Source organism: Heterodontus francisci, chromosome 20 (assembly GCF_036365525.1).
Source record: "Heterodontus francisci isolate sHetFra1 chromosome 20, sHetFra1.hap1, whole genome shotgun sequence".
In the NCBI taxonomy this organism is placed as follows: Eukaryota; Metazoa; Chordata; class Chondrichthyes; order Heterodontiformes; family Heterodontidae; genus Heterodontus; species Heterodontus francisci.
In genome coordinates, this window is record NC_090390.1 from 44,950,028 (window position 1) to 44,977,721 (window position 27,694).

General features: G+C 42.9%; 1 protein-coding gene across 9 annotated transcripts in view; it reads left to right on the top strand.

The window, feature by feature from the left end:
* LOC137380605 (serine/threonine-protein kinase 32C) overlaps nucleotides 1-27,694 on the top strand; it is a 389,529-nt gene that overhangs the window by 137,568 nt on the left and 224,267 nt on the right. For 7 of the 9 annotated variants that reach the window (XM_068052681.1, XM_068052684.1, XM_068052686.1 and 4 more), the window contains one exon: nucleotides 26,374-26,429. In XM_068052681.1, the coding sequence (XP_067908782.1) occupies nucleotides 26,374-26,429 (56 nt within the window). Of the gene's footprint in view, nucleotides 1-17,314; nucleotides 17,337-25,671; nucleotides 25,695-26,373; nucleotides 26,430-27,694 lie in introns of those variants that run through there. The other 2 variants (XM_068052688.1, XM_068052683.1) reach the window with 2 other exon arrangements.

Sequence of the window (27,694 nt, forward strand, 5' to 3'; positions counted from 1 at the left end):
GAAGATGGTGCGGGCTGGGACGGGGTTGTGAGGGGGTGAGCTGAGAGGGTGGAGCAGGGAAGGGGACGGGGGTGGAGGGGGGGGGGGGGGGAAAGCGGGTGCAGGTAATAAGCCATTTCCTCAGTGCCCACCATCGACGTCCGGAAAGCTCATCCACGTCCTTCGGGAGGTGAAGCATCTTTTGGCAGACTTACAGAGGTGATTACATTCGCTATGGGTTTTTTTTTTTGCAGTGGTTTAAATAAAGGCATGCAGCATTGCCGACAGTGCGCCGCAGATGCTCTCCGAGCCATTTCCCGCGGGCGCTTTGAAGTTGCGGCCGGGGGGGCTGTTCGTGGATTTTTTGAGTGTTCGGGGCACCTTTTCTCAAGACTTCCCTCGGGTCCCGCTGCTCCTTCTTCACCTCAATGGACTTACCGCACGCCGTGGCTGCAGACACTCTGGGCGGTGAAGACAGCAGGATCGGAGATTAAAGTATCGACAGCTGTGCTCGTCAGTTTCGTCCGGATCAATTTAATTGAGAAAACAAAGAGTAGGTGTGGCTGGGGGAGGGCAGTGGGCCCAGGTAAAATACACTAAACTAACTGTTAGCTTTTAGTTAGGGATAAAATGAACTGATTTAAAGAGCCAGGGGAGTTTAAACAGTTTAAGAGGGTAGATTGGGGGAGAAAACATTAGGAATGGGAGCAGATGGCCATGGATAGAGTTGAACAGCAAGGGAGCTTCCTAGGGAGCTTACAGCCCAGGAGCCATCTTGAGCTAAAGCCCATTTTCCGGCAGTTCCTGCAGCCATACTGGTGCCAAACGTCATACCCTGCACTCCTTTGGACCCCACCAGAAAGGCCGAGAGGGGGGTTTTGACGACTGGGCAACTCTCAACCTCCATAAACTTGCCCAGGCATGCGCCATGGAGAGGTCACTCCATAGTTGCCTCACAGCGACTGAAACAACACGGAAGGCAGCAGTTACGGGTTATAAGTCCAGATAAATTGGCTTAGAAACTGGGCACCACGGGTTGCCTTTGTCGGTGGGAGAGGTCATTGCACCTCACTGGACAGCTACCGCCCGCCTCAAATCGGGCAGCCCCCGGTCAATAAGGTTCTGTCCCGCCACAGTCTACCTGCTTCAATGGGTGCTTGGAGCTCAGGGTCATTGCCCGAAAGGTGGACTGATACACCGCACCAAACAACACGAAAAAAGGAAAGAAGGTACCAGCCCTTCGCTTTACAAGCTGGAACGTCAGAACTATGTGTCCTGGCCTGTCGGAAGACCTTACACAAATCAACGATTCTCGGAAGACCGCCATCATTAACAACGAGCTCAGTAGACTCAATGTAGACATTGCAGCACTTCAGGAGACTCGCCTCCCCGCGAGTGGATCTCTAGCAGAGCAAGACTACACCTTCTTCTGGCAGGGCAGGGATCCTGAAGAACCAAGACAGCATGGAGTGGGCTTCGCCATCAGAAACTCCTTGCTCAGCATGATAGAGCCTCCCTCAAATGGCTCGGAACGCATACTGTCCATCCGACTGCTCACCACCTCTGGTCCAGTACACCTACTCAGCATCTATGCTCCAACACTCTGCTCCCCACCTGAAGCTAAAGACCAGTTCTACAAGGAACTCCATAACATCATTAGCAGCATCCCCAACACCGAACACCTATTCCTGCTGGGAGACTTTAATGCCAGGGTTGGAGCCGACCATGACTCATTGCCCTCCTGCCTTGGGCGCTATGGCATTGGAAGGATGAATGAGAACGGGCAGAGACTGCTTGAGTTGTGTACCTATCATAACCTCTGCATCACCAACTCGTTCTTTCACACTAAACCCTGTCACCAGGTTTCATGGAGGCACCCAAGTTCACGTCGTTGGCACCAGCTAGACCTCATTGTCACAAGGCGAGCCGCCTTAAACAGTGTTCAAATCACACGCAGCTTCCACAGTGCGGACTGCGACACCGACCACTCCCTGGTGTGCAGCAAGGTTAGACTCGGACAAAAGAAGTTGCATCATTCCAAGCAGAAGGGCCACCCGCGCATCAACATGAGCAGAATTTCTCACCCACAGCTGTTACAAAAATTTCTAAATTTACTTGTAACAGCCCTTCAAAACACTCCCACAGGGGATGCTGAGACCAAGTGGGCACACATCAGAGACGCCATCTATGAGTCAGCTTTGACCACCTACGGCAAAAGTGCGAAGAGAAATGCAGACTGGTTTCAATCTCATAATAAAGAGCTGGAACCTGTCATAGCTGCTAAGCGCATTGCACTGTTGAACTACAAGAAAGCCCCCAGCGATTTAACATCTGCAGCACTTAAAGCAGCCAGAAGCACTGAACAAAGAACAGCCAGGCGTTGCGCAAACGACTACTGGCAACACCTATGCAGTCATATTCAGCTGGCCTCAGACACCGGAAACATCAGAGGAATGTATGATGGCATGAAGAGAGCTTTTGGGCCAACCATCAAGAAGATCGCCCCCCTCAAATCTAAATCAGGGGACATAATCACTGACCAACGCAAACAAATGGACCGCTGGGTTGAGCACTACCTAGAACTGTACTCCAGGGAGAATGCTGTCACTGAGACTGCCCTCAATACAGCCCAGCCTCTACCAGTCATAGATGAGCTGGACATACAGCCAACCAAATCGGAACTCAGTGTTGCCATTGATTCTCTAGCCAGCGGAAAAGCCCCTGGGAAGGACAGCATTACCCCTGAAATAATCAAGAGTGCCAAGCCTGCTATACTCTCAGCACTACATGAACTGCTTTGCCTGTGCTGGGACGAGGGAGCAGTACCACAGGACATGCGCGATGCCAATATCATCACCCTCTATAAAAACAAAGGTGACCGCGGTGACTGCAACAACTACCGTGGAATCTCCCTGCTCAGCATAGTGGGGAAAGTCTTTGCTCGAGTCGCTCTGAACAGGCTCCAGAAGCTGGCCGAGCGCGTCTACCCTGAGGCACAGTGTGGCTTTCGTGCAGAGAGATCGACCGTTGACATGCTGTTCTCCCTTCGTCAGATACAGGAGAAATGCCGTGAACAACAGATGCCCCTCTACATTGCTTTCATTGATCTCACCAAAGCCTTTGACCTCGTCAGCAGACGTGGTCTCTTCAGACTACTAGAAAAGATCGGATGTCCACCAAAGCTACTAAGTATCATCACCTCATTCCATGACAATATGAAAGGCACAATTCAACATGGTGGCTCCTTATCAGAGCCCTTTCCTATCCTGAGTGGCGTGAAACAGGGCTGTGTTCTCGCACCCACACTTTTTGGGATTTTCTTCTCCCTGCTGCTTTCACATGCGTTCAAGTCCTCTGAAGAAGGAATTTTCCTCCACACAAGATCAGGGGGCAGGTTGTTCAACCTTGCCCGTCTAAGAGTGAAGTCCAAAGTACGGAAAGTCCTCATCAGGGAACTCCTCTTTGCTGACAATGCTGTTTAACATCTCACGCTGAAGAGTGCCTGCAGAGTCTCATCGACAGGTTTGCGGCTGCCTGCAACGAATTTGGCCTAACCATCAGCCTCACAAAAACGAACATCATGGGGCAGGACGTCAGAAATGCTCCATCCATCAATATTGGCAACCACGCTCTGGAAGTGGTTCAAGAGTTCACCTACCTAGGCTCAACTATCACCAGTAACCTGTCTCTAGATGTAGAAATCAACAAGCGCATGGGAAAGGCTTCCACTGCTATGTCCAGACTGGCCAAGAGAGTGTGGGAAAATGGCACACTGACACGGAACACAAAAGTCAGAGTGTATCAGGCCTGTGTCCTCAATACCTTGCTCTATGGCAGCGAGGCCTGGACAACGTATGCCAGCCAAGAGCGACGTCTCAATTCATTCCATCTTCGCTGCCTCCGGAGAATACTTGGCATCAGGTGGCAGGACCGTATCTCTAACACAGAAGTCCTCGAGGTGGCCAACATCCCCAGCTTGTACACACTACTGAGTCAGCGGTGCTTGAGATGGCTTGGCCATGTGAGCCGCATGGAAGATGGCAGGATCCCCAAAGACACATTGTACAGCAAGCTCGCCACTGGTATTAGACCCACCGGCCGTCCACGTCTCCGCTTTAAAGACGTCTGCAACCGCGACATGAAATCCTGTGACATTGATCACAAGTCGTGGGAGTCAGTTGCCAGCGTTCGCCAGAGCTGGCGGGCAGCCATAAAGACAGGGCTACAATGTGGCGAGTCGAAGAGACTTAGTAGTTGGCAGGAAAAAAGACCGAGGCGCAAGGGGAGAGCCAACTGTGCAACAGCCCCGACAAACAAATTTCTCTGCAGCACCTGTGGAAGAGCCTGTCACTCTGGAATTGGCCTTTATAGCCACTCCAGGCGCTGCTTCACAAACCACTGACCACCTCCAGGCGCGTATCCATTGTCTCTCGAGATAAGGAGGCCCAAAAGAAAAGAAAGAAATAATTATATAATGTACACACAAGGAATCTACACCAAAATGCTGGAAAATACTCCAAATGATGTATCAAAAATCACATAGGCGCAATACATTGTATCTCCTCTTCTAAAACTGCCAAGATACCATTGGTCAAAAGGCATTTGCCAGCTCTGCTAAGATGCTATGTATCAGAAAGTCTATGAAAGCCCTGCATGGTCACTTTCCTCCGCCTGTTTTTATTGACTTTCCAATTAATGTGAATCAGAGTCCGTATTTCTGAACTGTACTCGGTGACATTAAATTGACCTTTATTCACTGTCCAGTGGGAGGTTTATATTACACATATATATCCTGAAATAAAAGTTTAAAGCACTGAAGACTTCACACTTATGGTGAAGGTTATTCTGAATTATGTCACGATAATATTTCCTGGTCGAAGTATGCTACAAACTAAAGCACTCATTTTTATTTTTGGATGGTTTCTCAGAAGCAGGAATTTTGCAGTTGTAAAATATTCAGTCCAAAATAAATAGTGCCATTATCTTCCTTAATAGTAATGCTCAATCATGCAATTGTGGTATTATCATTGACTTGTTAATAAAAGTTGAGTGGCATTATACAATTATTCTTGTTTCAAGAGCCAAAGCTTTGAATTATGGGCAATGAAAAAGTTAGGTCTTCCACTCATTGTTAGTAAGCAGTTGTGATTTATTGCAAATATTAATTCTATATGCCATTATATTTTACGAGGATGCATAGATAGTGGATTTTATTCCTGAAAGAGCCATCAGTCAACATAATGAGGTCAATTTCCAATTGAGTTGTGATTCTACAAAGGCATTTCAATCTCTTGAAGTGGCAACATTTAAATAGTGACAAAATCTCTCAAAACAATTTTCTAGATAATTATAGGAGCATTGGATGACCATTCAAACAATTTTCATATCGATTGCCCGAGGGGTTTGGAGAGAAATATTACAATTTTTTTCCCACTAATTGGCCTGTTTTTTTCGCCTCTCCTGGCCGATTACATATTGCCAGGTGAGTGTGGAGTGTATGTATCATGATGCGCAAAACACTACAATTTTGTTGGACAGACTGAATGAACCAGTAGGTCTTTCCCTGTCCATCATTTCTCATACATTCATATGACAACCCAGACCACTGATTGTCTAAATATGAAACATACGGAATATCGCTGTGTATCCGCATATGCTTTGAACAAGTTAAGTAATAGATTTGGGAAGTAACTTGGTAGGCATACCATTATACAATGACTTTTTAGGGATAGCTGTGAAAAAATGATCCAGTTATATGGTGAACCCTGCAATGGTGCATCTAGTATCAGAATTAGAAATCTCAACATACGAATTAGTTGTTCCTGCAAAAAAAGTAGTTTTGGTGTATGCACTTGACGTTATACTAACTTCATGGTCTAAGTAAATAAAAATACAGCCTCAGGCGAATGGGGTGCCAATCATGTGGGCTGCTTTGTCCTGTTTGGTGTTGAGCTTCTTGAGTGTTGGAGCTGAACTCATCCAGGCAAGTGGAGAGTATTCCATCACGCTCCTGACTTGTGCCTTGTAGATGGTGGACAGATTTTGGGGAATCAGGAGGTGAGTTACTCGCTGCAGAATTCCCAGCCTCTGACTTTCTCTTGTAGACACAGTATTTATATGGATGTGGCAGGACTGCAGAGCTTCGATCTGATCTGTTGGTTGTGGGATTGCTTAGCTTCCGCTGTTTAGCATGCATCTAGTCCTGTTGTAGCTTCTCCAGGTTAGCACATTATTTTTAAGTATGCCTGGTGCTGGTCCTGGTGTGCTGTCCTGCACTCCTCGTTGAACTGATGCTTACAGTTCTTTTCCAAATATTGTGCTTGCAGAAAATCAAGTTTCTCTTGCATGCTATGAGATTGAAATTGTCTACTGTATTCTTAAAAATTGAGCTGAACAATATCTTGAGCTCTATTTTTCTCTGCTGCAGAAATATGGAAATACCAGTTTTTAACTGAAATTCCTGACGACTTGTTTCAATAGTAGAAATCCATGGTTTCGAAACTTATGATTCCTGAAACAATGACATATTAACAAGAACCCAAATGATCGCAGTATTCTCATAGAAATGATCCTTCAACACTTCACAAAAAAGTCGACAAGGCACTTGTTAGGTACAAACATCAAAAAAGTTTGATCATCCAGCTGTGAAGTGTGCAATTGCTATAAGAATTTGATCAGTAAAATAAATGCAAATAATTTTATAGACTAGTTTTAAGGCACATTTTGGCTACCTGCATCAAATATTTTGGGGTTTAGCTTCTTTATGCCCCTCTTTTTTGTACTTCTATGAATCCATCTGTAGGAAGGGAAGGTAAACCTGCTGAATGTTCCTCTGACTTCGAATAGCAATTCTAATTTAACAGAAGGTGCAGTATTGTGGATGGCAGTGGTTTTGTGAAAAAAACCTCTTACCCTTTTCAGAACCGGCTCAAGCTACAATGTGAATCATTTTCTCTAAGTTGTAAATGCTGCAGTGTTATAAAAACATTTCTACTGCTAGTTGATTGAAATGAATCAACAAATTTCTTCATCGCTTTTGAAATTTTGAGTCAGAAACTGGTATGTTTATGGTGTTGTTTCACTTTTATTGTCTGAGGAGGTCAATGACATCAGTAGAGTAGTGTGGCCTAATAATGCAAGGTATTGCGGCACAAATACTTTCTACTTCTCTTCCATAGATAGTGGGCAATATAGACATCCAATTTGATGCATTCAGAGTCTCCCTATTACCCAACTCGGACTACTCTGCATAATTCTATGTAAATGTCAGAGGTTTTCTGGATGCAAGAGTTTTTATGATTGATCTCCGTGTGAGAATTGTGGTGAAGGGAAAAGCTTAAAATGTATAGTCTCAGAATAGCAATGCAGTAAATATTTAGAAATCAATGGAAAGTAAATGCAAAGTAATCAACAGATCCTGATCAACTTCAGTGCTTAGGTTAATTTTGTCTAACGGAGGGAACAGACAAATCTAGTCTATTTTTAGAAAAATGTGCTGCCTACCTTTTTTTATTTGTTTGTGGGATGTTGGCATTGCTGGCTAGGCCAGCATTTATTGCCCATCCCTAATTGCCCTTGAGAAGGTGGTGGTGAGCTGTCTTCTTGAACCACTGCAGTCCTTGGGGTGTAGGTACACCCACTGTGCTGTCTTGTGGTTGAATAGGTATCTTATTGCTTTTTCAAGCTCTATCCTCTACCTCATGCTGCCCAGTCTGGTTTCAGTTCTCTGCTTTTTGCAGCCAGTAATTCAAAGCAACAATAGCCAGACCAACAACAATACACTCATCAGCAGGTAACAAGGTCGCATGCACAGTCATGCTATTTTCAGTCTTTGATGTAGAGTGTGTCATTGTATTAAAGATGTGAAAGCAGATTTTAAAAAAAACAGGTGCATACTTTAAATATTGGAAGTTGGAGAAAACTTCTTACACGCTTCCCACAGTACCTCAACCTGTACCGGCATTTTGCAGTCTTAAACTGACACAGCAGTACTGTAAGCACCTTTTACAGCACAGTTGTTATGGGATAAGTCAGCACTTTGTAAGTAACAAAATCAGCAATATCAGTTCAAGTTAGCTGTTCTAATGGAACATTGCCATAATGCTTCAGACAGAATCTGGCTGTTTTATATTTCTAAAAGATTTGTGTATTGATACTGTTCGCTTGTTGAAGACCCCTTTCTATTTCTGTATTTTGCAATTCTGCTCTGTTATTGGCATTACCAGGACTGGAATCTCAAGACATATGGCAGACCCAACATTTAAAGAAAAGACAGACCATCTGCTATATTAGGAATGTGCCAAATGAGTGGAAAAATGGTTTGGTCTTGTGAACTGATTATAAAATTGTTGTGTGAAAAAGGAAAGATATAGGGGCGTTTTTTTTAAAGCCCACTGGGTGTGGGGGCAGGTGCAAGCACGATTTGAAGATCACGTTCTCGGATGTCAGCATTGGATCCCTCTGTCTCCAGAACATGCCCCCAGTTTTAAAGGGACACCAGGAGGGAGGGAACGGGTTGGGCGCACACCTCTAATTAATTGCCTGTTGAGATCATTGAAGTGCTCATTAACAGGCTTGTCAGCAGCAGTTTTTAATTTTCAAAGGCTGAGAACGTGGAGGACACCATATAGGGAACACAACAGGGTGTTCAAGTGGTGAACGCAGTGGGGAGGGGAGGGGGGGCATGAGTGTTGTGGGAAGGGCTGATTAAAATACTGCAGAGGCCCAAAGTAAAGCTCAGCTGCTTCAAAAGTGCCATCAGTAGTTGACGGCAGATATCCAAAGAGGGACATGAGGTCAGTGGCATCACTTGGGCTGCTAGAGTTGGCAGGGAAGGCCTGGTGAATGCACAAAGCCCAGCTGAGGGAGTTCAGTTGGGAATAGGCTACTCTGACATTGGACAGAGCAGCCAGGATGAGCTGCGGCAGATGCAACCTCCTGGACAATAGGAGGCCAGAGCAGCACAGTGGGGGGCTACAAGGAGAGGAAGGCGCTATGCAAGACATTGGGTGCACAGCCCAAGAGTTAGCTGCCTGCAAATGATGGTGTAAGTGCCTTAGGAGGCTGTGTCTATCCAGGCAGATGGTCTCGGTCCTGTGTGTTCTGATCCACAATGACCTGAGGCCTCATGGCACCCATGGTAGTCCTGCAGTGATCAAGGTCTCCGTCACCCTAAATTTGTATGCAACAGAATCGCTCCAGGGATCAACTGTGGTCCTAGATGGCATCTCACAGTTGACAACTCATCAGGCCATCAGGCAGGTTATGGATGCCATTTTCAGGAGGATAGGGACTACACCTGCTTAGACAGAGATGGGCCTGCACAGGCAAAGAGGGCAATGGGTTCAGCCTCCATTGCTGGATTCCCCCAGGTGCAGGGCATCATCGCATGTGGCCATCAAGGCACCCAGTGACCGGCCAGTGAGATCCAGCAACAGGAAGAGCTTCCACTACCTTAATGAGCAATAGGTTTGCGACCACAACAAGAGCTTCCCTCATGTGTGCACTCACTTTCCTGGTAGCTGCCATAACTACTTCATCCTCCTCCAATCCGATGCCTCGGAACTTCACTCCATCCTCCAAAGTGTGGAGGATCCAAGGAGACAAGGGAAATCCCTTGAAGAGATGGCTACTGACCCCACTACATATGCCCCAGATAGAGGCAATACAACCAATGCCACCTGCTCAGCAGGCCAGCTATTGACTAGGCCATCAGGTTTCTGACAATGCGATGATGGTGCCCTCCAATATCCTTCATTGTGATGGTCTGCTGTGTTCTCCATAACATCGCCCTTCAGAGAGGTGTGGACCTTGAGGAAAGTGAGGTCCTGGAAGCAGACAGCTTATCGGGGGAGGAGCAGGAGGCAAGAGAGAAGGAGGAAGAGGGGGCAGAGGGGGATAATGCTGAAGAGAGATGTGCCCCTACTGCACAACGAGGTGGCCTCCTTCTACCATCCTCCGGGAAGAAGGCCTCCCTCCTCTCCCTCACAGTCTGCAGCATTAGATCCAGATGGTCTGCTCGGCCCCTAGTGCCAGACTTTCAGCTCCCCTGTGACATATTGCTTCTCTCTGGTGCAGTGGAAGGCTTTGGCACAAAATGCAGATCTCTCCCTCAGGATAACCAGCAGCCTCAATGATGGCTGCTGTGGAAGTCTACATGAGCCCCACACTTGACATGACCCATCTCCATTTTCAATCCCACTGGCTCTAAGTGGTCATGAAACCCATCTCCATACCAATTAGGGGCTCACCCATTTGAAACTTGCAATCTGAATCAGTTTCCCACAGGAGGCACGTTTCTGACTCAAAACCAGGCCCAGTTCCTGTTCCCTCTCCATAATGAAAATCCAGCTGATACTTGGTCACATAGTATCTTCAAATCTAATTGGTTAGTAAATTATCGGTTTGAATTGTGTATCTATGAATACAGATATCACCTATCAGAATGGCAGCTGTTAAGTCAACATTCAGTGTTGCGAACCTAGAGTTCTATCAGTTTATATTTGCATATATAATATATTTATTTAGGCATAAGCACCAGTAAAATAAATACCACATAATCAAAGCAGATCTGAGCAAGTGGGATGTTTCTGGTGAGAGTAATTCATTCTTCTTGGCCTGGATTTTGCAGGGGTGGGGCGGGGTGCGGTTGACGACAAACTGCCAGAATTTGCTGTGTTAAGAAAACCCATTTGCCAAATTAGAAATATTAATTTAATTGTTTGGAAACTTAGATTAGACTTTTAATGAAAAAAATCCCATGGTAACTCTTTGTTAAAAAAAAACTTGCAGCCAAGATGGCCACTGCAGTTTGCATCTGAAATAGCAGGAGATTGAACTGGAGACAAACGCGTAATAAGAAGCCCAGCCAGGACAAAGGCTTGCTCTAAGTGATTGAATTACCTAAAATGGCATCATTAGCACAGCAGTCAAGGCAATCCTGACATGTTGACTTTGAAAGAGCAAACCCCTTCCAAGTGTAAATTGGCATCCTGGGGCATGTGGAGCCAATTCCTAACCTTGAATTTCATTATAGGGTTCCAGAAAACCTGAAGCAGCCATGTGACCCTCTTTCCATCTTGGGGGAGGGGGGAGGTGCAGGGGGGAGCTGGTTTTGTTTCCTTTGGATTAAACAGTAACTGATACTCCAGCAGTGGAGAAAGCTGTGTGCTTCCCTTTCTCTGTCTCTCTCCCCAGAAAACATCAAGTTTGAAAACTGTCTGCGGCTGTGGGCCCTCCAAGCCTACGGACTGCTACAGCCAGAGACCAGGGCAAGAGAGCCAACTACAATTCGGCCTTCAAGAAAACCCTAAACAAAGTAGGCAAACCACAAAGTGCACTTTGACAAGTGAGGACTTCAAGAATACAGCTTCACCGGGGGACTACCAGATCATCCAGTCCACAGACTGTGTACTTAAGTTCCATTTATTCTGGACTTTAATCCAACTACCAAATCTATTTTTTCCTCTGTAATCTATTTGTGTATGTGTGATTCTCGTGTGAATATGTGCGTGAATGTGTAGCGTATTTTTTTTAGTATTTTTAAAATCAGGTTTAGAGTGTTAAGTTTAATAAGTTTAAACAAGAGGTAAGTTTAAGAAAACCTGTCTGGTTCTTTTACAGTCACAATGAAGGTAAAAGGTAAAACACTCAGAGGTGGTAAGCACAACCACTGTTTAAAAGGAATAAACCCAGTTGTGGTCAAACAAGAGGAAGGGCAAGAGGAGAGCCTGAGACCCCCTCCTCACCTGCCCATAACAGCTGTCAGTACCTCTGAAACTGACTGCAACTTCAGGGTGTTGGGCATACAAAGATTAGTGCAGAAATCCTGAAGTTGCAGTCTGTCATTCAGGGTTCTGAAACAGGCTGCACTGTGGATCCCCCCTGCCACAGAGCTGGCAATCAGTGAGAATTTAAACTTTCCCTTTTCCACTCCCAAATCACTGTTAAAAACCTCATAAAAAACTACACCTTGTTTAATCATGTGTAAGTGGGTTTTTTAATGGTGCTGTGATTAATAACATTGGATAGACAATAGAACTGACCCTGAAAAAGTAATTTTATAATTGTGGATTGTTGTTAAATAATTACTTAGATTTTTTAGGCTTTTTTTTTTGAATAATGTTTTTCAAAATAAGTCTTTTTCTGAATATTTAGCTTCTACCTTCACCCTGTGTGTATGTCCCAACCTTTAGTTTGCTCTATGTAAAAAAAAAATTAAAAGTGATTTTATTTAATGCTTTTAGTTTCCTGTTAGGGAGTCTGTGAAAATGCTTTAATGTGATTAGCTGCTTGGACAGTCTGGTGATATCACTGCTGCTCCATGCTGGGAATGCCCAGTAAAGAAGGCTGCAATCAGGTGCAGTACCACTGCATGACAATACAGCTGAAATTCTTGCCAGAGAAATTGCTTACTTCTCGGTCAGTGGCTGTGTGCCCTTGCTTCACTGCTGACCGCAAAATCCAGCCCAGTGTTTTTAACTGAACTTTATAGGCTTGATTATTCTCAGTCCAGCTCCCAAATAATGCTCAAAATCTTGGTGTAACGTGGAGGAAAATTGGCATGGAAGCCTTGCTCTGTTCTGCTCTTGAAGATCACTGTGCCCAAACTCCCTCCATCCTTCTAGGTTTTCCTGGTGACTGCACCTGACTTTGCCTCAAGTGGGTACAGCAACATAAATGAATGTCAGAGGGCTTCTCTGAATGCTTGAGAGACAAACTGCCCGATAAAAATCCAAATACTGCTGTTTTCTTAGTTGCCGTTTCAATGCTATCTGTCTTAAAGGACAGTCTGCTATTGTCAAGAAAAGTTTTCATTTTTTACTTTTTGAATAAAACTGGTTTTATTGCTTTAGCACTTCTTGCTGAATAGTATTGGTCTCTTACGTTTAGTGCTGGGAATTACATTTAATAGCGTGCCCCAACCTTTACTTTACTTGGAGGCAAGCAAAGCAAAACAAGTACACACAGCTCGACTGCCGCTAAGGAAGTTGCCTGGCCCCCTCTGTCAATCAAAAGCAACTGTTTGACTACCACAGAGCTAGACCTCCTTCTCTTCCTGATCTGCATTCCACCTTGAATAAAATAAAAATCCTTGATAAAAATCTAACACCTTCCCTCTATTCCTGCAGTATTATTCCTCATGCCCACACTTGTATTCCCTGTTCCTGCGCCTGTTGCTTGGCAACTTGGAGCTGTCCTGTACCAGCTCCTGCCAAGACAGACTGCAGGGGCTATTGGACTTCTGCTTGGAGTGCTGCCATCCAAGTTGTAGCACAGCAAAAATGAACTCATTCCCAGGGGACTGCACCTTTAAATAATTATGAAGATGACTGACTGGCATGTTGCAGCTTCTGGCAGCCTTAAAAAGAATTATCATGAAAATTTTTGAGGAAGTATTAAAAATCCTGCTCCTGTTACTTTGAAACCTTTCTCCTTAGCCTTCCATTGTTCCTGCCTGTTTTAAGGTGGCTGCTCTCTTTAAGGCCCAGGTAGCATCTGGAGTCCCTCTGTATTGTTCTGCCTGGTTCATTATAATGAGTCAACCAGAAGATCAGAGCACCTAAGAGATTGGGGTAGCGGAGTGTACTAGCAGTGCACTCAGCATCAATTGCTCCCAGACAGTGCCAGGAGAGAAAAATCAGCCACTGCAGTATACGTTTGAACTTAGTTTCGTTTCTTCAGGATTCTTGATCCTGATTGAAGTCTGTTAATCCTGTTGGAAAATTGGGGAGAGCAGGGGAGAAAATTGTTAAAAAAAAAAAGGATAAATTTAATAGGAGAATAAGTGACAAAATGAGTCTGTTTGGTGACTTTGGCTCAGATCATAGTGATTTCCATTTCTAATAGCTACTTTATAAAGTCAACTTGGGTGGTTTTAATGCAGGTCCTGGTGAAGAGTCTATGACTCTAAGATGAGCTAAATAGACTCAAACTAAACAAGCACCCTCATGTTTGACAGAAAGAAACTGATACGCGGTTAAGTTATCAGTATTGATCTTATGGTTGAGGGCTGCTTTTTGAAGCTGATCTTTTCATGCACATTAGTACAGTTTGCTGGGAGTATTTGATATCGTCATTCGTGAAAATTGGCAAACTGTTCTATTCCTCAGCAGTAACATTCCTATACATATAAAACAGGAAACAATGAGGGCTGGAGATCTGAAAGCAAAATAGAAAATCCTGGAAATACACAATGAGTTAGTTAACAACTGAAGAAGAAAAGATACATTCACATTTCAGGTGAAGCTCTGCATCAGATCTGCTTTTGATCATGGGTATATTTTCCATTAGCAAGAATTGAGAAATATTTCTGATAGCTATTTAAAGCATAATCATAAATAACAAACGATCTAAACCTTTTCCAATAAGATGCAAATGGATTTAAGAATCAATTACATAAATGAATCATATAACAAAATAATTATTGTTTGTAATTTTGTAAGTTTCTGTTGGTTATGTCACATTATTAATGCTTGAGTGCGATTGTTAACATTTGCCAGTGATTCAAAGCATATATTGATTGTCAGTATTCACCATTCCAGTTGTGATCAGCATAAGAATCAGTCCACCGTATGAACCTCAGTGTGTACTATAGATATAAATACAGATCGCTTGGAGTTATTATAAGGGAGAAGCCTTATCTTGGGGTTCACGTGGCTGCAACAAACTGCTCAAGCTTTTCTCTAGCTGTTTAATGGGACTTCTGGAGTGTTATTGCTCAAATCTGTCTGATATTTTCTATTTAGTAGTTTATTGTTCATTTAAATTGTGCATTTCAAAAGTGGTTTTCAAGATTTTATTTCATCTTTTGCCATTCTCCAACATTTTGTATCAGTGCATTCTTTATGTAGCATATAGAAACATAGGAATTGCTCGACAAATGTTCTTTTAGTTGGTCTTCTACCATCCTAGTTGTGGCATGATTTTAAAATGGGGCAGGAGCACAGCGTGTGAGATGGGAGGGAAGCCCAATGATGGCAACACCATCAGACTTGGACCACTTTAACTCCTGGGTCTCATTTAAATGATCCAAATTGGACTCCTGACCAAACCTGATAACAATCAATAGATGCATTGAAGTGGGATTTCTGACAGCAGGAGGCCACTGCCTTGAACTCAAGGGAATGACCCATGATATAATAGAAGTGTATGGGAGTTGGGGAGGGTCCTGGGGCAATTGTAGTCGGGTATGGGAGGGAAACTTGGGGCAGGGGAAGGCCAAGGTTTCCTTGTAAGCACTACTGCTTCTCTGGCACATGAGGAAACCGTTAAAAGTTAAAGTAATACTCTTAACTAAGATTTTTCATGCTATTATTGAGCCAAGCACCAGATTCAAAGCAGGATTAATATTAAATTCAGATGAAGCTAGGCAATATGCCAGGCCATTTGATTAATGATTAACTACATTTATTCAATTCATACTGAAATATTTCTTAGCTTATTAAATGTTATGCTTTTATTGCTCTTGTTTTTCTGATTCATAAGTATATGTAATGTGTGGGGAAAGTAAACTCAACAGATTTCATCGGGTGTTGAAATTTTAAGGGGGTGAGATTATTCTGTGTGTGAGAGTGATCACACGTGTTTGTGTGTGTGTTAAGATGCAATGATCTGCATCAGCATTATGGGGCTGCCACCTCCAGGGGAAAAAAAATGACATGGGGCTGAATCTTGTGGTCCTGGCAACAGACATAAAAAATGGTGGCTGGCTTATGCAGGCCACGTGCTGCCACACTGCCCTGATCTTGAGCCCAGCGGCTCATTATCATATGCAGGGCGCCACCCACGAACACGTGGCAGGGATGGCCCAACTGCTGCGCAGGAGCTGGTGCCATTTTTAAAGGGCTGCTGGCCCTGTGAAGAAACTGCAGAGTTGCCCCTGTTTCCCCCCTCCCCCCATCCCACAGCAACACTACAAATGCAGAGTCCCCCCTTCCCCACCTCGGTGCCAGCTTTCCCTGGGCAGGAAAGTGAAGGCGCGTGAATGTCGCACGTCGCGCTGAAGATCGGGAACTGCAGGTAAGATCACTCCAGTTTTCATTTTATAAGAACATAACAAAAGAAATAGGAGCAGGAGTAGGCCATTCAGCCCCACAAGCCTGCCCCGCTATTCCATAAGATCATGGCTGATCTGTCCCAGGCCTCAACTCCTCTTTCGGGCCTGCTCCGCATAACCCTCGACTCCCCGAGATTTCAAAAATCTACCTACCTCCTCCTTAAATACATTTAGTGACCTAGCCTCCACAACTCCCTGAGGTAGAGAATTCCAGAGATTCATCACCCTCTGAGAGAAGAAATTACTTCGCATCTCAGTTTTAAATGTGTGACCCTTTATTCTGTAACTATGTCCCCTAGTTCGAGACTCCCCCACCAGTGGAAACATATTCTCAACATCTACCCTGTCAAACCCCCTTAGAATCTTATATGTTTCAATAAGATCACCTGTTTCGTCTTTGTTGTTCCTGGTTCTCAGATGTTGGAAAGAATCACACTTAAATTTGGAAAAGGCTGGAGTCAGTCATGTTTAATCTAGCACCATGCTTTGTGCTGTAGAGCATGATGCTTGTGTTACACATAACCTGACTCCCTAGTGCAGCTGTGAATGAGGCCCCTCACTGGTACACATAAACATAACAACTACTTCCTGGCAAATTAGTTCCTAACACTTTACAGATAGTATAACACTATATATATTTATATATATATAACTTCCCTCTTTCTTTAAAACATAATGCCCCTATATCAATATAATTGTCAATAAAAATAAAGGAGGTTATCAACTGACTTGTGGAAATAATCTGAACCCCTTTTTAGAATATTTCATAGCTTGTATTTTTTAAAAATATTCACGGTATCGCTTGGGTGGTGAGAAGTTCTGCCTCCATCTTGTAGATTTGGCATTTGTTGCTCTCAGTGGTGATTGGTACGCTGTACAGGTGATGTGTCACTTGCTGGTGATAATGTTGTCTCGCTGGATAGTGATGTTTCCAGTGTTGTTGATGGTCTTTTCTGTTGTTCCAGCTCAGGTGTAGGTCGAATATGGATTCTGTTCCTTCTCATTTGGTTATCAGTTTCAATCTCAATGATATATGACCTCGGAGTCTCAGCTTCACCAACAACTTTTGCTGAGCTCCAGATTTTCATGATTGGATCCTGTACATGTACAATTTGTCCTTTCAACAGCTTGGGTAGGGATTTAGCACAATGTTGAAGTGTTGCTCTCCTCTTGCCTGTGCTTCAGAGAGTTGTTGTCTCACTTCCTCCTGGTCACTTGAACGATATATTTTGCTTGGCAGAGTTGTCATATTTTCTTCCGTTTAACAGCTCTGCAGGTGATTTCATTTCAGCCTTGAGAGGTATGGATCGGAGTGACAATAAGGCCAGGTTTGCGTTTTCCTTCATCTCTTGGCATTTCACAAGTGTTCTTTTGACCATCTGAACGTGTCTTTCTATAAATCCGTGTCCCCGTGGGTAGTGCGATGAGGTGATGGTGTTCAACCCATACTGGTCAGTGAATTCCTTAAATTCTCAATGTAAATTGGGTGCCATTGTCACATATTAACCTTTCAAGAATCCCTTGCTCAGCGAATAGAACTCGTACTGCTGAGATTATTGTTGTACCTCTCAAGTCTTTCATCTTCCAGAGAAAAGGGAATTTTGAGTAGTAGTCTGCAACTATGAGGTACCATTCTTGATTATGTGTGAATAAATCGACTCCTACAGTATGTAATGGTTTGGGTGGTACTTCAGTAGCTATCATCTCTTTCTGTTGGGAGTTTCTGTACTTCTGGCATACATTCCTGTCCCGGCTGACATTTCGATCATTTTTTTTTAAAAAGAGTTTTCGCACGAGTCACTCTGTTTTTCTGTCTCTCTCTGACACTAATTTGAGTCACTTTTCTCAATCTGATGCTTTTAAAAATGTTGTAGGTTTACTCACACACTCGCTGCCACTTTGTAAAATCTGTGCTTAAGCACCAAAGCAAGCCAGCATCTCTCTGATAATAACACTAATGCTCAACTATAATTTATCGAGGATTTCGATTTGCATAGCAATTATAGGAACAAAAGGCCACATGCATCCAGCAGTAATGTCACAGATGCCAGAATACCCACCATGGCAACATTCACACCCCACTTGCAAACAGCACTCTTGTCTTAACAGACCATTGCAGAATTTGCATTGAATTAGATTTTCTCCTTCCAAATAGTTTTAAATTGATTCTTGATCAAAGCTTGCTGAGTGTATAGAAACTGTTTCAAAGGAATAGCTCCTTCATTCTGTTGAAGTGCTTGCAAGTCCAACTTGGGTTACCACAACTTTAAATGATACATGTACAAGATGCATGTTTCACAGGATAAAAATTCTATTTCTTTAGTGTTCTGTTTCTGTCATACTGCATATCATGGGAAGGCAAAGCATAAGCATATTAAGATTGCATTGTGAATGATTGTATACACAGTATGTTGAAAACAAATACTGATATTTGCTGTACCTGCTAACATTTAGCCGATTTTTAATGTGAACTGTTTGAATTTTACTTAATTCATGCATTCAAACTGGGGAAGCGACAAGGATGTTTGGGTGTTAAATGTATTCATAAGTTGTGGAGTCCAAATTCCTATTTTTCCGTGGTGTTTACTACTGCTAGTTCAGGAATGCCTACATCCTTTGTAACTTACTTATTACTTACAGCTTTATAATTAACCCTCATTTGGAAGGAGTCATCTTCATTTCTGAATGATCTGGAGTTTTCAATTGATCTTATTGCTTACTTTATGTATCGAATAATATTTTATAACAAACAGAATAAACAACAGATTTGCGATATCCCAAATCTTCCCTTGAAGTTAAAACCAATTGGGTTGCACCTCATGTCGTTGACTGTTCATTGTTGTAAAATGCTCCTTGGATTATAAGATCTGTGTACACTGCGCAATAACAATTTGACAAATATAATTGTATTCTGAATTTAGAAGACATCCAAAATATGACAGACACTGTTTAATTTGCCCAAAGGGCTGTGGAGGCTCAGTCATTGAGTATATTCAAGACAGAGAGCAATAGATTTCTAGATATTAAAGATATCAAAGGGTATGGGGATAGTGCGAGAAAATGGTATTGAGGTAGAAGATAAGCCATGATCTAGTTGAATGGCGGAGCAGGCTCGAGGGGCCATTGGACTACACTTGCATCTATTTCCTATGTTCCTATGTTTGTTTCTGTGCACTTTGCTGTAAAACTTTACACACCTAACCCTTGCTACCTTGAGGTCCATCCTCACATCCGAGTTCATCCTGACATTTTAAAATATTATTGATTTGTTCTATGAATTGGCAGCTATGTATTTTATCATTGATGCCTATATGCAAAAGCAGCACTCCTGTAAATAATTATTTCACCATAGAACCTATTTTCTTTTATCAGTGAAGACAGAGTGGTTGCTGCAGCCGTGAACTAATGGAAGGCCTTCTAGACATGTTAGGGTACATTATCCAAACAATTACCCACAATAAATAGATGTAAAGTGCATACAATTAATTGGACATGTAGGTGGTGACCTCTTAGAGCAGATATCCGCTTATGTTGCATTCACTGAATGATCTGGTTCATGGTGCCCAATACCCAGCCCATTTTCCAGTTGCAAAATTTGAATGAGAACCTGAAAGTGTCATTTAGATGTTCTCACAGTTCCCTGAAATGGGCACCCAGGGCTATGTTGTGTATGGAAGTTCTTTAAGGAGTCAATAGGAGACTTTTCTGGGGAGATTTTCCTACATCTATTGTAGCGGGCGCAGCGACAGTTAGAAAATTCAGCAAATCTATGTGCAAGCCTGTAAATTATATTCCCCCGGTTAATAGGCAAAGCGGCCTTTTTCTGCACTGTAAAGCTCTCGGTTTCTGGGAGTGACAGCAGCTTGCTAGGCAGGCTAAGCTGCACCAGAAGCATACCATGTCCTGCAGCAGTAGATGATGCTAGTCTGCTGTCACAGCACATGATGTTCCACGTAAAAGGCAAGAAAAAGGTACAATGGAGATTGTCCAGGGAAAACAAAACAAAGAGAGGAACAGTTTAGATTTCAAATAGCATTTACATAAGATCTAATTCCAGCCAGTAGAAGAGGCCTTTTTAACAGTAAATAACCTAAACCAGTTTTCCAAAGGATACCAACCCTAATTGATTTTCGATATATGAAGCACAGTCGTGGGAAAAAGAGGTGGCAAATGAGGGTGGGCAGCGACAGATGGAACATGAGCTGACAGAAGGTTGCAGCATGGGATGAAATGGGATGTGAGCCAGGGGTCAATGGGGGAATGAAGGGATGTTGAAGAGGATGTTAGTCTGGTCCGACTAGATCAGCTGTTACAACTTTTCAAAAGGAAGTTTATCCTTCTTCGTACTAGTGTGGCAAGTGATTCATTTTTTAGCAAATGAATGCTATTACTGGCTCAGATCTTCTAGTGAAACTGCCAATCCAATTATGTTTTTGATGCATTCAACAAATGATTGACTAGAAGGTGTATGTTTTCTCCAGCACTTTTTTTTAATCCTCCTGACATATTGTACACCCAGATTTCAAAGCGATGCATACTTTCAAAATCTGAAGCTGATTCATGTCGGAGCCTATGAGAAAGAAATGTGACTGTTATCAGATATCTCTCCATTACATGGAAGTAAAAGGCAGCAGCTTAAAATGAGACTGGTGTGGCATTTTCATTTGATCAAATCATTTTTTTTTGCACATGATCAACAGTGAAACCATAATATTCAGGCCAGCTGATGACAACTTGTGTCCAATGATCATCAGTCATTGGTTAAAACATGTATTACAAAAGCAAAGAAATACCCTGTATTTATATACAGACTTTCACATCTCCACAATGTCACAAGGTGCTTTACTGTTTAAGTTCTATTTCTCAGGCATTCAAACTTGCTCAACAGTGGGGAGCTCACCTCAAATAAATCAACAAGACCAGCCTCTCCTGTCAGCATTGTTGTAGCATGCTACGGACAAGTACAGCACTAATATTGCCATCCTCACAGAAATCGGGGCTGTAATATAACAGTGTATTTTATATTTATAATATGTTTCATATTCTTTATATTAATGTTTCATAATCTATATTATACTGTACTTCAATACGGTTGTCCACATTGCATTGACTATATCTAGCTGTAAAATAAGCTATACCAAGTTTCTTAGGAACTAATCTAGTGAACCGAAGTAAGGCCAACTATTCTTCACTGTTCACTTTCTGGCCATTATGACGAATGGCAAATACTGCGTCAATCTTTCTTGAATTGGCAGCAAATGGAAGGCATGCTAACCAACTTTACCAGCTTAGCAAATGAACTGGATTGTCAGTTTTGTTGTACAGATTAGCGGATTTAAAACTTTGCTCAGTCAAAAGATTGTTGAAGCAGACTTGAAGGATGATTACTTTTCCAAAATGCTCCCAATGATTTTTTTTTTTTTGGCAAGATTGTTTTTTCCTGTAGGGCAACTGAACAGGTGGGGTGATTAGATTTGGTAATTGCCATTAGCCATGTTGAAAACACAGCGCATTTCTTTTATTCGGCTGTCACATGGTATAAAAGACAACCACTTTAATAGACCAACAATTGAGTCTGCTACTGGTGGGAGGACATTGAACAGTTACAACTTTATGCAGATGCTGTAGGGAATATGGTATGTGTACACAATGCACAATTAGTAATTATATAATAATCCTGGATTACTAGTTAATATGGACCACACACAAAAAAAAATGTATTTCTCTCAGGCTTTAACAGTGCAAAATAAGAAAATATAGCATAAGGTAAAGTTATTTGGTCAATCATTGATGTTGCTTTCAAAAACATATTAACTTACATTAACCTGAACCCCACTCAAGTATATAGTCAGTCAAACAAAATGAATAACTACAAGTATAACATCTGTTACAATGATGCTGTGTGAAAATTCCTGGTCCAGTAACTTAATTGAACAGAAACCCTAGCATTACAGTTGAAACTATTCAACCTTGAACAGTTTCATTCCATACATGACTTTCCCATGGTCATAGCATCCCAGAAACGATGGCCTGGATTTTAGTTTGGAGGCGAGATGTCTGTGGATTGGCAACAGTTGTAAGGTCAGAAAACGTGGAAGAACAGGTTTCCAAATGTCCTGCAGAATTTAACTGCAGGGTTCCTTTAAATGGAGTTCCTGCCAATAGGCAGCCTGATTGATAGGCTGGAGGCCTTTCAGGTGGGAAGCCTGCTTCACGGCGCTGAAGCCTATAAGAGCAGGTAGGTGGATTGGGGGGTGAGAGAGATTGGGGGGAGGGGACGGGCTGCGGGGAGTCCCTGATCAATAGCTGGTATCCAATTCACAGGTTGTGGGGGGGGGGGTTGGGAGGGTCACATAGTGGCCCTGGGGGCCCCAGCTGGCCGGGATTGGGGGGAGAGGTCAAATGGTGGTGGGGGAAGAGCAGACAGATTGTGGGGGGCAGGGGTGTTAACTAGGTTAGCTTGTTGGGCCTGGAGGAAGCATGTCTGTACCTCCTGGCCCACAAGCATTGTTTTTAAGGCACTTGTGCCATCCAATTTTTAAAGATTTTTATCCATTCTTGGGATGTCAGCATCACTGGCAAGGCCCGTATTGGTTGTCTGTCCCTAATTACCCTTGAGAAGATGGTGGTGAGCCGCCACCTTGAACTGCTGCAATCCATCTGGTGTAGGTACACCCACAGTTCTCTGAGAAAGGGAGTTGCAGGATTTTGACCCAGCGACAGTGAATGAATGGTGGTATAGTTCCAAGTCAGGATGATGTGTGATTTGGAAGGGAACTTGTAGGTAGTGGTGTTCTCATGCGTCTGCTGCCCTTGTTCTTCTGGGTAACAGTGGTCGCAGGTTTGGAAGCTGTTGTTGAAGGATTCTTGGTGAGTTGCTGTAGTATATCTTATAGATGGTCCACACTGCTGCCACTGTGCATTGGTGGTGGAGGGAGTGAAGTTGGTGGATGGGGTGTCAATCAAGCGGGCTGCTTTGTCCTGGATGGTGTTGAGCTGCTTGAGTGGAGTTGCACCCATCCAGGCAAGTGGAGGGTATTCCATCACACTCCTGACTTATGGTCAGGTGGTGGACAAGCTTTGGCGAATCAGAAGGCGAGTTACTTGCCACAGAATTCTCATCCACTGACCTGCTCTTGTAGCCACAGTATTTATATTGCTAGTCTAGTTAAGTTTCTGGTCAGTAATGACCCTCCATGATGTTGATGGTGGGAGATTCAGTGATGGTCATGCTGTTGAATGTCAAGGACATGGTTAGATTCTCTCTTGTTGGAGATCGTCATTGCCTGGCACTTGTGTGGCATGAATGTGACTTGCCACTTATAGTCCAAGTCTGGATGTTGTCCGGGTCTTGCTGCATGCAGGCATGGACTGCTTCAGTATCTGAGGAGTTTCGAATGGTACTGAACACTGTGCAATCGTAAGCTGACCTTCTATTGGAGGGAAGGTCTTTGATGAAACAGCTGAAGGTGGTTGGGCCTAAGACACTATCCTGAGAAACTCCCGCAGTGATGTCCTGGGGCTGAGATGATTGGCCTCCAACAGCCACAACCATCTTCCTTTGTACTAGGTATGGCTCGAACTAGTGGGGAGTTTTCCCCCGATTCCCAATGACTTCAATTTTCCTAGGACTCCTTGATGCCGCACTCTGTCAAATTCTGCCTTGATATCAAGGGCAGTCACTCTCACTTAGCCTCTTGAATTCAGCTCTTTTGCTCGTGTTTGGACCAATGGCTGTAATGAGGTCTGGAGCCATGTGGCCCTGGCGGAACCCAAACTGAACATTGGAATGCAGGTTATTGCTAAGTAAGTGCTGCTAGATAGCACTGTCAATGTCACCTTCCATCCCTTTGATGATGATTGAGAGTAGAATGATGGGGTGGTAATTAGCTAGATTGGATTTTTCCTGCTTTTTGTGGACAGGACATACCTGGGAAACTTTCCACATTGTCGAGTCAATGCCAGCGTTGCAGTTTTACTGGAATAACTTGGCTAGGGGTGCAGCTAGTTCTGGTGCACAAGTCTTCAGTACTACAGCCAGGATATTGCCTTTTCTGTATCCAGTGCTTTCACCTGTTCCTTGATATCACGTGGAGTGAACTGAATTGCCAGAAGACTGGTTGCTGTGACCTCAGGAAGAGACCAAGATAGATCAGCATTTCTGACTGAACATGGTTGCAAATGCTTTAGCCTTGTCTTTTGCACTGACGTGCTGGACTCCCTATCTTTGAGGATGTGGATGGTTGTGGAGTCTCCTCTTCTGGTTAGTTATTTATGCCCACCACGATTGGATGTGGTAGAACTGCAGAGCTTTGATCTGATCTGTTGGTTGTGGGCTTGCTTTGCCCCATCTATTATATGCTGCTTCCAGAGTTTAACATGCATGAAGTCCTCTTGTCTCCTTTAAGCTTCTGAGTTTCCCAAGGCCTGGGAAACCCAACCACCTGGGGTTAAAAGTGGAATGACTATTAAATTGAAGGCACACATCCTCATTATAATAGTTAAATGACCAACCCATGTACCGCCTCCAATAAAACTGTAAGTTGGTGGCACGACCCCCCGACCCACCCATTTTTTGGAGTTAAGTTTCAGCCCAGTGTGTTCTATAGAAAACTGTTTTTTTACCTACAATTATGCTTTGATCATTCAATCATAGCAGGTATTCATATAACTCTGTGAATATGCAAACAGAAGGGAACGTGGAGCAGTTAGTTTTCAACACTGCTCCCAGATGCAGCTTTTTCCAGTTATTGTAACATTCTGCTTCTCATTGCTACTTACCGATGGCTCACTCCTTTTTTTTCTTCAGACTCTGAGCTGCTTCTTTTGCACCTATCCTCAGTAATATGGTTGTTAAGAGGCATTTCAAAATGTGGAGATTAACAGTAAGGAACACAAATGTTGGAACTCTGGGTGTGGGGGGGTGGTGGTAGTGGGGTTGTGGTGGGGGAAGAATTCTGGAAATGCTGAACAGGTTAGTCAGTACCTGAAAGCATTTGAAATTCTAATGAAGTGTTTCTTCTGAAATGTTAACCTCTCCGACATGCTGTCTAGTTCCAGCAAATTCTGTGCTTCAGTTTTTAAAAAAATGGTTTTTGAAGCCTGAAGATCTTGTTTAGTAACTTAAAGCCTATGCTATCTATCTGCCAGTAACTTACAACATTGTGTATGAAATCAAGTATGCGATTTACCAAAGCAATATCTGACTGCATCATCCATAATATTGCAATGTTGTTCACTCTACCTGCTATGGAAGAAGATACTCACACTTAAAAAAAAAACTTCTTTAAATTGGCTTGTCTTCTAATATTAAAATGATTTCTGTCAAGTTTTATTGATGTCTGCACTTTCATAGGATAAAGTGGTATACTGCAATTAGAATATGCACTTTACTTTATAAAATATATGGAAATCATTCCACTCAGAACCTGACCAATACAATATGTTGCCCTGATTGTTTTCTACGTCACAAAGTCTTGATATTCTCTCAATGTTTTAGTACAGATCATAACCAATCACAACTTGTATAATTGCTTCCCCACTTGCTAGTTAAAATGATGTTTTGGAAATCCAGTTGAAGAATGTGACCTTGTGTGTGATCGACTCCATTTTGTGAGTTGAAGAGGAACAGAAGAAATCTACTGAAGTAGTACCCTGAGTAAGATATGTGTTGTTTAAAAGGCTAAAACTATTCTTTCATCCCACTATAGTAACTATGCAATTGTAACCAACATTGTATGAAATTTTGTTGCCTTAAAATCTCCCTTTAGGTTGTACTTATTTTCTATTGTACTACAACAGTATTAGCTCATCTCTAAAATCCCTTGGATTGTTCCATCTCATGGAAACAACCTCATAGTCGTCTTATATTTCCTGTGGTTATCATCTAATTACTTTATTGAATACATGATGCCAGCAAACACAATGCAGATGTTCAGGAAATGTAAAGTGAGGTGGTTGAAGAAACTAATACCATCAATCTGTCTGTTACAGTAAATATCAACTGTACTGGAAACTGAGTGCCTCACTGGCACCAGCTCAATTTGAATATGTAAAGGTCTTCGAAAATTCATCCTACAACTAATAAGTGGGCTGTGATGATGTGGCTGTATATATAGATACACACTTTTTTTGTATAGTTATTAATTCTTCCAGTATCACTGTCAGTATCACTGACTTCAATTCCTCATTCTAACTGATAAGTTTAAATCTCCAGTAGCACAGGAGAGATCTGCATTTAGAGAAATCTGTAACTACTTGATATTCAGGCATGGTAATAAACATTGTTGTAAATGCAAATTTATTAATACTCAAATATTTTATGTCTTCTTTTGCAGTGACTTTTGACCATTTTCAAATACTACGTGCAATTGGAAAAGGGAGCTTTGGAAAGGTATTTATGCTGCAAGCTACATGTTTGTTTAATTATGTACATGTCATAATTTTAAGCAACATTTTCTAATTGCAAGAAGAGTAGTTGTGTTGATCAATGTGATGAATACTGAGAACTCTTCAGAGTTGAATGTACAGGAAATTATAGACAGTATAGCTTGATGTTAAAACTGGCAGACAGCCATAGGAGAGGAAGAAGAAGCTGTTAACTCTACCAGGTTGCTTGTGCTTATGATTATTTTATCATACCAAGTGAATGCTACATTATGTATCAAACATGAAACATTAATTCCCTAGCTGTGAGGTAAGAAAAATCTATATTCAGAAATGTTTCAATATTTAACGGACTGCACATTCGAGTGACAGGGATGTTCAGAGACAAGTACACTCCAGTTAATGGAAAGATTCAATTTAATTCAATTTAGACCAGGATTGCTGTATGAAAGGCATGGTTCTTGTACTGCAACATTTCCATTGTCAGGATGGTAGGTGTAACTACTGTCAACTCATCGAACAATGAGAGTCTCATTTATGTGTAGTTAACTATGTATACTTGCCTTTTATGATGGGCGATGATTAGGTTCTTGAGAAATAGATGAAATGTAGCTGCTGCAATTAATTGAAGATGGTTTACATATCTCCCCCTCTCCTACCGTACATTCTCTTGGCGGACAAAGATTTTGGGAAGGTTGTAGTCATCGGTTGCAGGCCCGCTGGTGGCTAGTCAGGCCTATCCGTGACCAGCAGATTCTCCCACAGCGGGTACAAGTGAAGGTGTAGTCGTTGCTGGGGGAAATTTGATCGATCCTACTACTCCTTTTCTCTTTCATATTGGTTCTTCACTCAGTCTCAAAGGTTTCTGCAGCCCTCCTGATGTAGCATCTCCAGGCATCACAATCTATGGCCTGTGCTTCCCAGTGACGATGGTCGATGTGGCACACAGAGATGGACATCTTTAAGGAGTTCTTGAAACGTTTGCATGGGGCCCCTCTGTTCCTTTTACCCGTGGTCAGCTCTCCATACAACATGACTTTGGGCAGGTGACAGTCGTCTATCCGGGCCATGTGACCCACCCAACGCAGTTGGCTTTGCAGAAGGATGGCCTTGATGCTGGTGATGTTGGCTGTTTCCAGGACTTCAATGTTTGTGATGCGATCCTGCCAGCGGATCTTGAGAATGCTGTGGAGACAGCGCTGATGGAAGTGCTCTGGAAGGCATACATGATGGTGGTATAGGACCCATGACTCGGCGCCATACATAAAGGTG